At 46.7% G+C, this 16,964-nt stretch overlaps 1 protein-coding gene across 8 annotated transcripts in view; it reads left to right on the forward strand.

The window, feature by feature from the left end:
• LOC135913107 (techylectin-5A-like) overlaps positions 1–16,964 on the forward strand; it is a 52,716-nt gene that overhangs the window by 15,054 nt on the left and 20,698 nt on the right. For 3 of the 8 annotated variants that reach the window (XM_065445772.1, XM_065445773.2, XM_065445768.2), the window contains one exon: positions 2,631–2,716. The exons of 2 other annotated variants lie outside the window; for them this stretch is intronic. In XM_065445772.1, coding sequence (XP_065301844.1) covers positions 2,704–2,716 — 13 coding nt within the window. In that variant the 5' untranslated portion in view covers positions 2,631–2,703. Of the gene's footprint in view, positions 1–2,213; positions 2,281–2,630; positions 2,717–9,481; positions 9,573–16,964 lie in introns of those variants that run through there. 3 more of the 8 variants (XM_070533676.1, XM_065445770.2, XM_065445775.2) reach the window with 3 other exon arrangements.

The following is a 16,964-nucleotide window of genomic DNA, read 5'->3' on the forward strand; positions in this document are numbered from 1 at the left end:
TGAAAGGAGCGTTGTTGAAAACTGCACAAAGCATATTAAGATGTTTCTTTGTCGCACACGTACCGAGTATGGCGTCGAACTTCTTGGAATCCAACGGATCCCTCGGTGGAAGGCACTTGGTGGCCGCCCAAAGAAGGACCTCCTTTCATCCTCTTCTTTTGTAAAAGGAGCTTTATAGAGGCCCCCCGAGAAATGAAAGCCTGAGTTGTTAGCATCCAGGCGCAGCCTCTTCAGCAGACTCTTTTCAACATATACACCGTCACCCCATGTCTGCCTGTGAAACAATAGAACAAGCACAGATTCATTTTATACACTTTTGATCAAGGAATTGTTTGGAAATAGGGTGAGGTTTGCAAAAACGGAAATAGCTTCTTCTTGCTGATTCGATTTAAAGAACAAAGCAGCCTTACGTATACCATACATGCACTGTGCTGAGCTGTGTACTTTCACCTAAGACTAAAAATTAATGGGAACTTCAATGCGAGAGAAAGACATGCATCTTCCTATATCTAAGCAAATTCGTGCTCCCCACCTTCACAGAGTGAAATCTGGTGCTGTTCTAGTGATTAGCACACATTGAAAGTTTTAGGCCTAATTGAGTGTTGGGCCAGGGGTCAAGCTGCGCTCGATTAGTGACGCACAAGTGTTCGAGAACTATCAAACAAGATGCAATTGTCTTCGAATACAATTGTCTGACTTCCCCTTGACATGCAGTTTTCAATTTACTGACTGCACTAGGGTGTAATGATTTTGTTTGACAAAGTGAATGAACCACATACACAAGCGGCATTTTCATAGTTACCATAGTCTTTATAGGTACCGATACCTTCAATTAGAAAGCCCTGTATATTGGGCCTCACCAAACTAATTTAATAAAACGTTTGTCAAGGTAGAAGCATAGAATATTAGAGTGATTAGAAGACAGGTGAAGTAAGTTAATTCTTGCAATTATTACTCGAAATTAAATTTTAGACAGCTCATCCCCATGAGAAACTGACCCAAGCAGATTGTACATGCCACATAAGCATTTAGATATCAAAAATAGGGATTAGAGAAAACCTTCGCTTGGAGGTTCATTAGTGCAAGTTGCCATGCCCTCGAGGAGAAAACTTTTTTCTGTAGGCAGAAATGAAGCTTGCGCATTTCGGTGGCATATATATTGGCCCATGCATATATGTTATCTCTGTTGTAAACCTTTTTTTCATGTATCTGCAAGGTGTGTTTGTAACATCTCATTGTGCACAAAATCAAATCCATAAGAACCCGCCAAGAAGCTAAACAAACAAGTCAAGCTAAACTAACGAGACAGCCATCCCAGTAACAAGCCGTATTAAACATTTTACTGACATGAATTTTGACCTTTGAATCATAACATGTGTATATGAATGATATCTACATAATGACAATGGGCAACATTAAACAATGGCTACGCCAACATCAGAACGATGTGGATAAGAAAAGTGTGGCATTAAATGCTTTGGCAGAGCATGCAGCAATCAATAAACACAATTGTGACTGGATAGTAAATCAGCCAGGGAAGAAATTTGAAGCCATGCCTGTACCCGGATTCCCTAGAGATGAAATCAACAGGACACACGCTCATCTGAAACGAAGAAGCCCACCCCCGTTTTATGCTAAAACGTACTTAATAATGCACTGCTACCTTATTGCTACCTTATTACTTCAATATTGAAGCCGAAACGTGTTGCTTTTATTGTTGTATTTGGTTGGTCTGTCTTTGTTATGTTTCATACCGACCACACAGGCTTCCGTGAAACTCTTGATGATACAACTTTGGTGCGAAATCATTGCTTAAGGCACTTTTGCCTAAACCATGTCTTTAGGTGGTAGAACACATTTTTTTAGACGCCCTAAAGCACATTATTCACAGCACGAAACCTCAATTCGTGGCTCTTAAAAAGGCAATTTGGCTAGAATAATATAGAGTCTATATGGAGTATATCAGGCATAATTACTCAAGCCCCGAATTATTTATAACACAGGGGAGGCTACTTTAGGTAAATTTATTAAACTGAGGGCACTCTATCGAACCATAAAATTTGTGATCAGGCACTAAAAATCCCGAAAATGGCAATACAGTGAAATGATTGCATATTACACATATGTACCCTACAACTCGAAATGCAGTGCCAGTTTTGTACGCACCTTTGTGAAAGCACACTGATCAGGTCCTTTATCGTCGTGCTGTACAGCTTCCAGCAATGCAGCAGATTCCTGCGGGATGTAGGGATGCCTCCAGAATCGGCATAGCCTGCAAAAGTAAGAAATGTTTAATTGATTGCTCTTTGAACCTGAAAATTGGTGGTTTACCAGTGTCATGTGGAATCGCAAAGAGAGCCTCACACAGCCAGTTGCATGAATTCGCGTCTGGTTGTACAAACGTGTCTGTTAAATCTCAGGAGGTTACACTGCTTTTTTGTAACAAGCGAAATTTCAGGTCGGAGCGAAATCAGCAGCAACAACAGAATACCAGGACAATCAACAACATAACTCAAATATGTAGTAAAACATGGAGCATTGGAATAAAAAAAATATTGAGCTCATGAAAATAATTCTGAAAGCTAGACCGTGGTATTTAGCGATGCTGCTTTTTTTTCGCTATTCGTTAGTGGTCTGACCGACGCACCGGCCCGTGCTACGTACTGGAACAGCCGGCCGTTAGCGGTGGGCGACAAGAGTGGTATGGGATCGAGGGGTAAGTACCGCAACAAAATCGCAGTCCTTACTTTAATATGCACTGTCGTAACCTACGATTGCAAGTGCGCACAACCCGTTCTTAAGATTTGGTTGCTCTATGTCTTTCTTAAAGCCGGCGTCTGATTGGCATGTCTCGATTAAAAATATATTTCGTGATTGTAATATCGGTCTATATCCGCTCTACAACATAGATGATAAATACGCGAAGACACTCAACAACATAAACAACACACACAGGTTCTCGCGACGCGGACCTCCACCGCGGACCTCCAAACCGAACTGTATATATATAGAAAAATCTTCATACAAGCTTGTCTTCTTAAGCGTCAAACATAGAAATCGTGTGCCAACGCGCGAAGCCCATGATACATCGACGTATACATTACACATGTACTGTACTTGCGGGAATGTCGATATAACGAATAAATTTTTGCCAAGAAGCTACCGAACGAACAGCAACTTTCAGTGTTTTCGTAATTGTGTGCCCATTCAGGCATAGCAATCCAGGCGGGTAGCATATATTTCACAACTGAATGGAATTACGCTGTAACATCAGAGGAAGCTTTCGTGAAATTACTTGCTAACTGTGCACAGCAGCATGGCCAACCTACGATCAGAAAGCGCTTTGCTCTAGCTACTTACACAACGCTCATTACATAAATCCTAAGCTTCAAGAATTCGCGGAAGCCCCAAACTTGCTTACCTTTCAAGACTTAGCAAACGCTCCTTCGTCTCACAGGTACCGCGGCACCGACGTTTTTCTGGCGCTAGCACTGTAGAACTTCCGATGAACTCCAGCTCCCCACAAAAGCACAGCTTCCAACAGCCTTCCATACACTACGATTCGAAGCCCCAGCACAACATCTTTCACAAGAGCGCCGACTGGCAACTCTGCAGAACAGAGGCAGCTCGGACGGGCGCTGAATTAGTGCACTCACTGTCGACACTGGTGGATCGCACGAAACACACGGCGAACTACTGCCGTTACACGAGTCCGGAGGGTTTGCGATGGTTAATGCCCACGACAAGGAGCACATTTTGTCGAGGCACTTGTAAGATATAATTCAACTACCGCATTACTGGAAGGAGCATTCAGTATTACCAACGTTGCGTGTCGGCAAAACAAATACTGCAGTAGCACCACTGTGTGGTTTTTTTGAAAAATGTATGTTAAATGAGAAAATCGCGTGTTCTTTCGTAATAACAATTGGTAGGGACCTTTTAACAAATTTGTTGAGTCCAAAAGTGTGTACTTTGCAAAAATATATACTTCGTGATACGAAGTTTAAGGAAATGTCCATAAAAATGAACGAAGCGGATGTTGCCTTCAAGATTCGCAATCGCTTCAGGCGCATGCAGTTTGCAAAAGCACGGCCTTCGAGATAAGACCTTGTCACTCAAAGGAAGCCGTAGCTGGGAGGAGGGCAGGCATTTATGCCGCAATTGTTTGGTTTACAGTGTCTAGGTAGGTTTCCTTATTTATAAAGCATATACCGGGACTTAAGCCGAACCATGAACGAAAGCAGGAGACACGGTACGATTCGGCGTCCGATCCGACGTCCGGCGCTGCATGTTCCAGCATACGGCATACGACCATTGATGGTACATGTTACGCGCGACCGAAAGATCGAGCTGCTTGTAAGCTCCGCCCACATCGAGCCACCCAGCTTCAGTTCATATCCACGTCGAGAAACGTAATATAAACAATTCTGCACAACACTGCTTCGCTTTACGCGAACACTGTCAATAAAAGTATGCCCCTGCGAGTGACAGAAGACTTCACGACGGCGCGTTGTCCACTGACGGCTCCGCTAACAGCCAGCTATAGGGCCGGGAGGCCTAGCTAGGCGGATGCAGTGGCCGACGTCGCTTGCGATCCAGCCCGAGCTCGTCCAATGGAGCTTATTTTTGACAAAACAATTACAGTAAAAGCCCGTTAATTCGAACCGCAAGGGGAAGCCGCTTCAGTTCGAATTAACGAAAGTTCGAACTAACGAAAGTGAAGGAGAGCGACAGTACACTGCGATTTGGAAGCAGTAGCGAATGTCAGAAATTTGGCGTGTCAGAGAGTGATGGCGTGTGCCGTGGGCACACGCCATCTTCAAGTCGAAGCTCTGGGTCTGACTGTGCCACACCACCGATGTCCACCGAAACGAACGTTAGCCGAGGCTTAACACCATCACAATGAATTGCGACGGCCGATACCTCCTAAGTTGAAAACAGAGGTACAGAACCGATGAAGACTGCCGAGACAAAGACGCCGAACATGTGAAGGTGGCGAAAGCCCTGATTCGTTGGTTCTTGATTGCAAGCGCAGCTGCGACGTACTTGATTCGCTGTGTTTTGGCGTTTGCCGTGCCATCTCCGCACAGCATTAGCAGCTGTACAAGATTTGCAAAGCCTCCGAGATTCGCAACGGACAAAAAGTCTCGGAGGTTACGTAGAACGGAGAGGCGGCAGCCGCCGCTGCCTTCTGGCTGACCCCGCGTCGGTTAGATTTTTTTCCGATTTTGCCTTCTCTCGCCGTCCTCTCCGTTTAGGAGGCAATACAACCTTGTGTGTAGGCAGTAAGCGCGTTTCTCTGGCCGTGTGCCAGGCGAGCGTAGTTCGAATTATCCGTGAGGGAGCCTTCTCGCGTTCGAATTAACGGACTTTTTTATACATAGACTTCTGTGGAGCTTGGCTGGACCAAATCGTACAGTTCGAATTATCCATAAATTCGAATTATTGAAGTTCGAATTAACGAGCTTTCACTGTAACACTGTACACTTGGGTCTCCCGTAATTAAATACAATTGGTTTACTCGCCGCAGTCATTGCGAAGAGCAAACGCGCAAGCGAAACGAGCAGCCTCGCTCAGACGTCGGTGTGTGCTGTCTGCCCGCGAAATGTCCTCGCGTCGTGGCTCCCGATTTTACCAGTAGCTTAGTGCTAGTGTACTTGGCGCTGCTTTGCCTAATAAGCACACGTTCGAGATAATTTTACTGAACTGTTGACTATTTCGTGTCGGAAACAAATCGCAGCAAGCAAGGAAGAAAAAATACGGCGAGAAACCGGCCTGCCAGCACCACCTCCGTGGATGGAACGTCAGAGAACGTCTCATGCCAGTCGCGCTGTCATTGGCTACGGCCAAACGAAGGTGCGGTTGAGGGACGCATCAGACGATAAAAATCTACCTGGTTTGTCGCACGCCAGACGTCCGATCCGGAGCTTCGGCACGGCAAAACGCCTCGATTCCGGCTGCCGTTCCGGCTCCTCGGACTCCGGATGGGACATCGAAGTGGACCGTGTGTCTCCCGCTTTAGTTGGTTGGCGAACACGAGCCGATCGGCGCGCCATCCGTGCAGCTTCATCTGCTTGCAATGGTGGATGGCCTACGGGCTTCTTGACACCTACTGAGCAGAAACTCATGATCACCGCTCATATACACGCCTCTTATGGCGCTAGCTATCGTTTTTTCGAGAACGTGTGCCCTCATATTGAATTGGTGAGACCATATTTCCACTTCGCGTCCGGTATTGAAAGGAATTTTTTTCTATGAACATTCTACTAACATCTGTGACTAGGAATTGGTTAAAAATCAGAGAAACAGTTACTAAGCACAAATTCCAGCGGGGGTAATCATCAGTGATTCCCAAATTGCCATACGAAACTTCGTCGATGGTCGAATCTCCACAGGGGCACTACGACTCCTAAAATTAGGTAAGAACCACGATAAAAGTGTCGATCTTATCTGGACACCCGCTCACACACTACCAGACGGTAGCTATCAGGCGGCGCACCACATGGCTCGAGAACTTACGGACCGAGCCGCGGTTAGCCCTGCCTCACCGACTACCGATAAGTGGGTGTGGCAAGATCGAATGACCAGATTTCACGAAATTACACAACACCATAGATTTCAGAGGCCTACATTCCCACCGCCACACAGAAAACTAAGCAAAAACCAGTCCGTGGAATGGCGGCAGTTACAGACCAGATTCTATCCGAGTCCAGCTATTATGCACCTAATACACCCAGATTTACACCCAACGGACAAGTGCAGACATTGAAACGCTAGAGCCATTCTGGAGCATATCCTATGGGAATGTATGACTGTAATACAGGGTAACGGTGATGCAGCCTCAAACAGCGACAGCCTCCGCGCGCGCTGGGAGTCTGCGTTGCTCAGCTCGGACCTGCAGGACCAACTCTGGACCGTCCAGCGAGCCGAGGAAGCTGCCAAGGGCCAACAACCCTTGGCTGAAACCTAGGCAGGGTCCAGGCCCACCCCACCAAATCGCAGGGCACTGAATAAAATTATTTGAATGAATTAATGAACAGTTACTGTGCAAAAAGCGGAAATCAGCCAGTCTCTGCATATTCATTCATAATTAAGATTATGTCATCGCTTAATTTTTTCAATAAATAATTTTTACAAACTTTCTAATAACCAGTGTTACTAGAAAGTTGATTGAAAACGAAGCAAATTTACACCTGTGCATGAAACAAGGCTATCTTGCACCAGCCATGTTCACTGAATAATTATAAGCTTATTTAATAATATTCATGCATGGTTCTGTAACTTGGGTTACGTACCTTAAAAAGCATAATTATTTAGATTGATTTCCTATTCAATGGTGTTTCTAAAAAGTTAAAATAGTGTGTATTAACATTCTAGTGACTTTTTTTAACATACTGAAGTTAGAAAAAAAGTAACCAACTTTCTTTTGAGAAACGTTAGTAAAAAGTAAAAGTCTATAGGATGTTATTAATGTTGATAGAAAGTTAATAAAAGTTCTAAAGAAAGTAAGGAAGCATTTTTTTAAGGGAAGAAATTGGCTGGCATCCTGGAAATGTATATTTTTGCTGGAAAAAAATATTTTAACACTATATCTCTCCTTCGTGAATACTTCTCAACAAGTGCTCAATGTGCGCTCGTTTACTTCCCACAGAGAGGTTGAATAAACTCAAGGAAAGTAACGCAGATAACTAGAAATAGAACTCTGTTGACGCTAAAGTGAGCGTTCTCGTAAACTTCCTCTTAAATGTTTTAAAATTGAAGAACTCCCTACTTTTGTATCCCAGGGGACAAAATCGATGACGCTGAACATTTCTACACCACTCTAAGGCAGCAAGGTTTGAGCCTTGTAGTCTCAAGTGAGGTTGTAGCCCTTAAAATACAATTTTCGCCTTCTTTGGTTTTACAGAGCACCGAAGGATGCGCCAGTTAGGAGGGGGCTTTCCATCTTGTCTGGCGTGTCTTTTCGCGTTAGTAGCCTTACTCAGATTCTCTTCGTCAATTACACGATGACCGAATGTAATAGTGCGGAACTACAGGCAACGCAACTCTGGTTAAGAATTAGCACATTGATAATATCTGAGCCCTAACGTTACAAAGCAACATGAGGCCGTGATAGGGACCACAAAGAAGAAAACTGGGAACACTAAAAAACCTGAGCTGTGTTTATGTGCACGCAAACCAAGATACGTTAAAGCTTTCGCTATTCGTCTGCTTGTGAACACGGCCGTCGCGACTGAAAATCCAACCCGTGAACTGATTGCTCTGAGTAGAATGCTGCTAAAGCGCTGCAGTGGATGAATCAAGAATAAACGTGTCTCAACAAAGGCAACTGGCAGACGGGCTTATACGACCTGCCTCAGATACCAGTAATGGGTCCGCCTGCAAAAAATGTCAACATTCTTACGCTTACTATGCGCAAACTTTTGTTATTTGATCCTGAAGATACTCCTGTTTCGACTGCGCAATTAAGGAAAGGAAGAAGAGAGTTTTTGCAGCGAATATGCCTTGGCAGCGTTATTTTGCAGACTGCGTCACAGTCAACACCTTGTCGTTGCATTCGCTTATAACAGCTCGAAACGTATTAAGAAACTGATCAAATCTCTTCAAGGGGAGCTTGAAATTTTCCGCTCCCTACTGTAATTTCTGCACCCTGCGCCCGTATCGTTGCGAATATCTAGGCCGTTCCTCCTCGCCATCGCTATGAAAACGCAGCAATACACTGAAACCGAATAAGTATTGCAGAAGCGCGCTGAGTGCAAGTGTGGCTTGCCGCACTGTATTCTTCTGAGTCACGAGTTTTAAGTTGCGGATTCTTATCGCGGAACCCCATACTTCGGATGACATAGCGAGCCTATTAACGTGCAACAGGGAACACCGTGTCTTGCTGCTTCCGTGGGAAACGTTGCGTCATGGAGTACCGTTTCCTGTTGTGTCGACCCACGAGAAGGCACTCATGGTTTGGGTCGACGTCCGCTATGCGCAATAGTTTCGCGTTCTTGTCTATTGCAGGTCCGCTTCTTTCAAGCGTTTGCTTCCTCGTTTGTCAATTTTGTTTTTATTGGGCCAATCTGAGCCCATCTCGGTAATTTGTGACCATATTTTTTTCTCAACATCGTCGTCCCCTTTTGTGTAATCCTTTCATTGGCGTTCAATCATTCAGCATCACATATTTTATACTGACTGTCACATTGAGTCATGTCGCGATTACTATTCTCACCAAATAGGTATTGTTCCTTCGTAACACCAATTGACGTCAATATGCGACAAGCACACACAACGCCCTCAGAAGGAAAGTATTTCTAGACGCGTTGAAAACACTGATATTCATGAGGAACTTGCGTCAACTCAATACAGTTCCTCATTTTGTATCTTCGGCCAATGGGAGGCTGGCGCTGCGTATGGCTTTGCACCAATAGGGGGATTCTTGGGAGTGAAAAAATCGCACAGTAAGGCGTGCTGCAGCGCGCGGCGTGAAGCAGACATATTTCATGTACTTGGCGTGTCCGTCGTGGAGCTGTGAATTCTACGTTAGCGGTACCATTTTGTGCTGAAATCTTTGTTCTCCTTAACCGGTAAGTGGTTCCTTTGCGTGCGTTGCGCTCACCGGGCACCTTAGTGACCAACGCTGCTATTTGAACAACTTCAATACAGGATTTTGTGCTTACTGCGGCCTCGCTTAAACGCAAGCAAGTTAACATATTTTGTCACATACTTTAGTACAAATAGCAGGGCAGCAGCCTCGGATTCATTGCTTGAATGCTTCGTTCAGAAGCAAAAAGAAGAAAGAATATCCTTAAAGCAATATAACGAAAGACGTAAACTACATCAGAGACCAAAGAAAGCTGCTGCCGAAAAAAAGGCTGGTTTTTATTTATTCACAACTATACGTACGGCAGAGGCTAGGGTCCGATTAGGGATGAAAGTCCAAATTACAGACATAGAGGAAATATCAACAATGAAACGCGGTATTTAGTTTGTGTATTAAAACTGGAACAGTAAGAAATGTGTGGCAATGATATGTAAAAATGCAACTGTGGTACAGTAACAGTTTTCAAAGAGATGTCTCGACTAATTTGTTCAAATTAGGTACCATGCATGCGAAGTATTGCTGCTTTGCAGTAACGGTAAAAAATAGAGCTGCTAGAAGCGCGAGTTACAAATTTCACTCTTCATCGGGTGCGCGTCTTTAGCGGACGCGTGTCACTGAATATTCATAAGCATCAACAATTAGCCGCGTTTTCAGAACTTCCCGAGAAACATGGAATAAATGCTGCGAATTTTATTTTTGAAGGATTGGGTTCATAAAATAGAAGCTCATCGCAAAACACAAACAGCGACGTAGTGCTGTAAAGAAGAAAATTCTGTTTTATCCCATGGGAATACTAGGCAAGTGGCTTTATTTCGATGCTAAGCCTCCGATTTGTAGAAAAACAAATGTTGAAAAACGCAAAAGCATCCTCGATGGCACAATTCGCAACTTGCAAATTGTGTCGATGCCGGAACAAACCTCCCCTGCCACTTGTCGGACGACTCCATCCAATTGAAGTGTCCTCTGAATCGTTCTTTCGCGTAGGGCTTTACCTGCTTGGCCCTTTTATGACGACGACTAGAGGGAATGAGTGGATCACCCTCGCTACTGATTACGCGACACGCTACGTGATAACAAAGGCATTGTTGACTAGATTCCCAGCAGAAGTGGCCGATTTTCTTTTCTAGGACATCATTTTCCACCACGCTGCACCTCGACAGTTACATACAGACCGTGGACGCTCGTTCTTTTGTGAGTTCTCGACAACCTCCTCCGCTCTTATGCTACTGAGCACAAGCTATCCACCGCCTACAACCCACAAACTAACCGTCTCACGGTACGTCTCAACCGAACAACCACAGAGATGCGGTCGATGTACGTCACCAACGATCAGCGCGACGGGAACGCCACGCTGGCCTACGTGGCGTTCGCGTATAACCCGTCCTGACATGACACCACAGGATATTCAACCTTTTATGTTTTATATAATCGCGACCCCACATTGCCGTTTGTCACCATCCTCCCTTCTGTGCCAAGTGTTGCAACTGAGTACGCTCGTGAAGGCATCGATCGCGCTCACATGGCACGTCAAGTCGCCCGATCTCGTTTATTAGCGTCGCAGCATATATAAAGAGAGCGTTACGACCGGTGTCATCATGATGTTCGCGCCAGGTGCTTGGGTGCTCTTTTGGTCACCATGTTGTCGAGTTGGCCTCTTCCAGAAGCTTCTGTCTTGCAACACAGGGCCTTATGAAGTCCTACGTCATGTTAATGACGTAGATTACGAGATTTCGCCTCTACAGTTTGATACATCCTCAAGTCCGACTCCTGTTGTCGCCGTCCTCATTTCCTGGCTGAAGCCATACTTCGCTCGCATATCTTCGCCTACCATGTGCCGAGACGGCGCTTCACCCCCCGGGGGACCTGTTACGGAAGGGCGAAAACAAGAGAGGAAAAAGATCGCGGAACGCTGGCTGCTAGGTGTTGTTGGTGGTGAGCCATCTTTACTACTCTGATTCATTATGTATATATATTGTAAATACAATCTTCTATACTCCCAACAGCTCGGTAACAAGACTAATCAATATAAAAAGAGCCAAATTGGAAAGGCCGAAGTCCCTACCGCGTTTCAGCGTGAGAACGTGAAATAATCAAGCCACAAGTTGAAGAAATGCTTCGCGACGACCTCATTCAGCCGTTCAAGAGCCCATAGTCTTCACCCGTTGGTGCTTGTAAAGAAGAAAGACGGTACCCTACGATTTCGCGTCGATTATAGGCGTCTCAACAGCGTCACGAAAAAAGACGTCTACCCGCTTCCGAGAATCGACGACACGTTAGATCGACTGTGCGGTGCCAAGTATTTTTCGTCAATGGACCTCCGGAGCGGCTAGTGGCAGATTGAGATCGACGAGAGGGACCATGAGAAGACTGCCTTCATCATGCCGGACGGTCTTTACGAATTTAAAGTCATGCCATTCGGACAAAGCTCAGCGCCGGGGGCATTTCACCGTGTCGTGGACACCGTGTTGTCTGGGCTGAAGTTGCAGATATGCCTCGTATATCTCGACGACGTAGTGCTTTTCGCATCCACCTTCGACGAGCACGTTAATAGGCTGGAGACCGTGCTAGAAGCAATTAGGGCGTCAAAACTCACTCTGAAACCAGAGAAATGTCGTTTCGCCTACGAAGAGCTCGTGTTCCACAGCCACGTAGTTAATCGTGAAGGCGTGCCTCCGGACCCCAATAAGATGGCAGCCATCAAAAGTTTCCCGATACCCAGTGAAAAGAAAGCTGTCCGTAGACTTTTGGGGCTCTGTGCGTATTACAGGCGTCTTGTCCGAGATTTCTCTGGAATCGTAGAGCCTCTCACTCGCCTTACGAAAGCCGACGCGCAGTTCACATGGAAGAAGCCCCAAGAAGACGCTTTTCACGAACTTCAAAGACGCTTGCAGTCACCGCGAGTACTCGGCCATTTCGACGAGAGCGCTGACACCGCGATCCACATGGATGCAACCGCCATAGGACTCGGTGCTGTGTTGATTCAATAGAAGAACGGCCTGGAGCGAGCCATCGCCTGCGCAAGCTGATCCCCGTCGAAAGCTGAATAGAACTATTCACAAAATGTCGGCCGTATCTTAACGGGAAGCACTTCAACGTCGTCAGTGACCACCACGCTCTGTGCTGTCTCGCTAACCTGAAAGACCGGTCAAGACGGCTCGCTCGTTGGAGCCTGCAACTACAGGAGTTCGACGTCACCGTCGTGTGTAAGTCAGGCCGAAAGCACACAGACGCCGACTGCCTTTCGAGAGCCCCTGTTGGATCCGCCCCGCCCGGCGACGATGACGACAATATCTTCCTTGGGCCCATAAGCTCTAACCCGTTCGCACAAGATCAACGTGCCGATCCTGATCTACGCGGTGTCGTTCAATATCTCGAAGGGAAGACCGATTCAGTGCCAAAGGCATTCAGACGCGTGCTTTCATCGCTGTGCCTGCGCGCCAACGAGCTTGTGAAAAAAAAAGAAAACTTCCCGCCGTACAAAGGGGCATATCTACTCGTCGTGCCAGTCAAGCTAAGGTAAGAGATTTTAGAAGCGCCTCACGATGAGCCGACAGCAGGTCACCTGGGATTCACTCGAACTCTCAGAAGAATTCAACAAAAGTACTACTGGCCGGGCCTGTACGTAGACGTCGCACGCTACGCGAAAACCTGCCGAGATTGGCAACGTCGGAAAACACCGCCTACAAGGCCAGCCGGCCTCGTGCGACCAATCCAGCCACCATAGAAACCATTACAGCATATAGGCATAGATCTGCATGGCCCCTTCCCGATGTCTACTTGCGGGAACAGGTGGATAGTGGTAGCAAAGGACTATCTGACGCGCTATGCCGACACAACGGCGTTTGCATCGGGAAATGCAATCGAGGTCCCCAGATTCTTCATAAAGAACATCGTTCTCCGTCATGGGGCTCCCGAGGTCCTTATTACGGACAGAGGTACGGTATTCACAGCAGAACTTACGCAACAGATTCTACACCAAAGACAAACGGCCTTACGGAGCGTTTAAATAAAACGCTCACCGACATGCTCGCTATGTATGCCGACGTCGGGCACAAGACTTGGGACGAAGTCCTTCCGTACGTGACGTTCGCCTACAACACCGCGCCACAGGAGACAACGCAGATGACGCCATTCGAGCTTATCTTCGGTCACCAAGTCGCCACGATGCTTGATGCGATGTTGCCTCACGTTGAAGACGACAACATCCCTGCAGACGTTGCCAGCTTCCTTCAAAGCACCGAGGAAGCTCGCAAGCCCGTAATGCGCATTAAAGCGCAGCAAAACGTCGACGCCTGGCTCAGCTTGTAGCTGAGTCAAAACGTCGACGCCTGACTCAGTCAGCTTGTAGCGACGCGAGCTACGCAGCTCGCGTCGCTTGACGCGTTTCGATCATGGACGCGAAAAGTCTAAATACGGGACCACCGCTTCCTCTGTCTCAGTCCGACGAACGCTCCAGTCGCTCCTCACGACGACGAAACCCACGACGACGAGATCAAGAGTACGCACTTGGTGACAGCGATATGGTGTGGACACCGATTTGTCGCCGCGGGCTTAGTGAGAAGCTCCTACGCCATTACTTCGGGCCCTACAAGATAACTCGACGACTTGGACCGCAGGTCTACGAAGTTGTGCCCGATGGAGTGACACACTCACAGCGACGTCCCGCGCATCCAGAGATGGTGCACGTCGCGCACATCAAAAAGTTTTTTGAGCCTTAGCGGACTAATAGACATTTTATGCGAAGCATAATACTAGAGCTCAACCCAGCTCCTCAGGCGCGGTGGTGTCGCCTTCAATGACCGTTGACCCCATGCCATACCACGTGACACCGTGACGTCACGACAGAGGAGAAACGGGGCTCCAACTCGCGCCGTCGCTCGCGGCGGTATATAAGCAGCTGAGCTTGTTTCTAGGTGGCTTTGGCCCAACTCTTGCAAGATGGGCTGGGTGGGAATCGAACCAGCGTCTCCGGAGTGTGAGACGGAGACGCTACCACTGAGCCACGAGTACGATGTTTCAAAGCGGTAGAAAAGCGCCTCTAGTGAATGCGGTGTTGCCTTAGAAACGAGCTGTTTCTAAGGCTCAGGCGTGCGTCGCTTCCTCAGGCGTACATTTCGTTGCCGCGCCGAACGCTGCGTTGCTCGACGCTCACCGCGTCCAATGCGGGGCGCGTCGTTGCTGCGCCGTAGCCCATTGTCTTACACCCCTTGGCGGGTCGACGGGAACGCTGTCGCGTTCCACTCTTGAAGGCGAAGCAGAGTAACGCATGAGTTGTTTCTTCGTCTAGCCGAACCAAATATAGCCAAGCAACAGCAGTTCACCAGGCTAAACAGTGGTTCAACAACTAAAATATAGCCTAGTATGCTTCGCATCCTGGGCTTAACCTTAGCTAAGCCACAGCTATTTTTTTTTCATTTTCCATGGTTCATTGCATGCTTACAAGTTTCTTGTTTTCTTTAGCATCGGGGCGTTGCTTTTTCCCCCGGAGGGTAATGCCACGTGCGTTTATTTAGGCTTGTAGCGACGCGAGCTACGCAGCTCGCGTCGCTTGACGCGTTTCGATCATGGACGCGAAACGTATAAATATGAGACCACCGCTTCCGCTGGCTCAGTCCGACGAACGCTCCAGTCGCACTTGCTACTTTCGCCGTCACCACGTTGTTCGCTTGATTTAGGGCACAAGTTCGCCCATTAAACTCTAAGTCTACCGCCGACGCAGTGTCTCTTTCTGTCTGCCTGCGTGCCAGGTAGATCACCGTCACCTACGTGACAATATCTACACGTTGTTTGCACTTAGTACTTGTGAAACTTCCCTCTTCCCTCTACGCTTCGGAAGAATACCAATATCTCAACAGCGTTGCTGAGGCCTTCTTATGCTCGTATTATCTTTATTTCGGAATACCTAATGGTATCATAGGAGCAAATCACGCAGAAAGCGTACATTATTTCCTGCATAACAAAGCTAGAAAGAAGAGGCCTGAGCAGAAAGACTGAATAGGTAGGCCCTTCTGGAAATTACAATGACGAAGTACTCCCATGCAAATTCATGCCGCACTCCGGTGTGCGTATACTAGGAACCGTAAAGGCGCACTCAAGGATAGCACGGCTTCGGTGACGGTGCCGATGGTAACAAGGCGACAGCACATCCAGCGCTTATGCAGTTGCTGCAGCAATAAAAATTAATTAGAAGAATTCAACGAGGCTGGGAAGGCATGTTATCTTCATTCGCGCGCCTATGGGGACATTAGAGGCCGCGTTGTCACTAGACGAAATAGCGTAGCAGACATGGTAGGTAGCCTTTATTCGCCAATAAAAAGACAATATGGCTAAAGAAAGACGCTGATCAGGGAAAGAAACAACTGGGATCGTATTCACGCTTATTTCTGCAGCAATCATTTACGGCATCGGAAAGAGGAATATGAACGAGTTAATAGACATATATTAAAAGAAAAGCCTTAAGCCATTCGTTCTTCTTGTTATGGGAGAGAACTGGCTGGTATTCTATTCGGCAGCACATTAGACGCCTGAGCGAACACTGTACCACGAGCAATTATAACTCAAGTGGCTAAAAGTAATGAAGTGCTCTAGATGTTGCAGATTGTCTACATGAATCACACGGAAGTTTTTGTTGATATTGTTTGATTTATTGTGTTTTTTCTGTGACTTGTCATGGTATGCATATAAGTGGCGCTCATGTTATCACCCTTTGACGCTACACGACGTGTTCTAGAAGTAGAATTCTGTGCATTAGATAAAATAGTTCTCTCGAAGAAAAAGATCTTGAAAGCCTGGCCTATGCATTGTTGTTGGTGAAAGGCTGCCAAAACACCTCAGCACTTTTGAAAGGCTACTGTACTGTACGAGCGCTTGTGACAGTGGACAATTCTCGGCGACTGACTCTGCGAATGACGGACTGTGTTATTTTTCTCCTCTCTCTTTCTCGTCTGTTTTTCTTCATTCCCCCTCCCCAAGTGTAAGGTGGCTAACCGAGCACGTCCTTCGTTGACGTCTCTACTTTTTCCTTTTCGTTTCTCTCTCTCTCTCTCTCTCTCATTATATATTTAACGATGTAATTTTGATGTTCATTTTCATGGCCTCGGTTCAGTTCAGTGTCACCTTATGATACGCATCATCATGTTTTGTTCTTCTAATTTCATTTCGTATACTTATATTATTTAGGTGTAGCCGCCGCCACACATACGTAGGTTGCACAAGACGCCAGTTCCTCCATAGATGATTGGTCGCCATGCCAGCTCTAGGACTATGTCCCACATAGCTTGAGAAATTTTGGGGGCCGACGTGGGCTTGGCGCAGAGGGAAATTTGTCACATGGGAAGGCTTCACTTTATATCGACGGTCATTCGCTTACAGGCGG

Source organism: Dermacentor albipictus, chromosome 2 (assembly GCF_038994185.2).
Source record: "Dermacentor albipictus isolate Rhodes 1998 colony chromosome 2, USDA_Dalb.pri_finalv2, whole genome shotgun sequence".
Taxonomy (NCBI): domain Eukaryota; kingdom Metazoa; phylum Arthropoda; class Arachnida; order Ixodida; family Ixodidae; genus Dermacentor; species Dermacentor albipictus.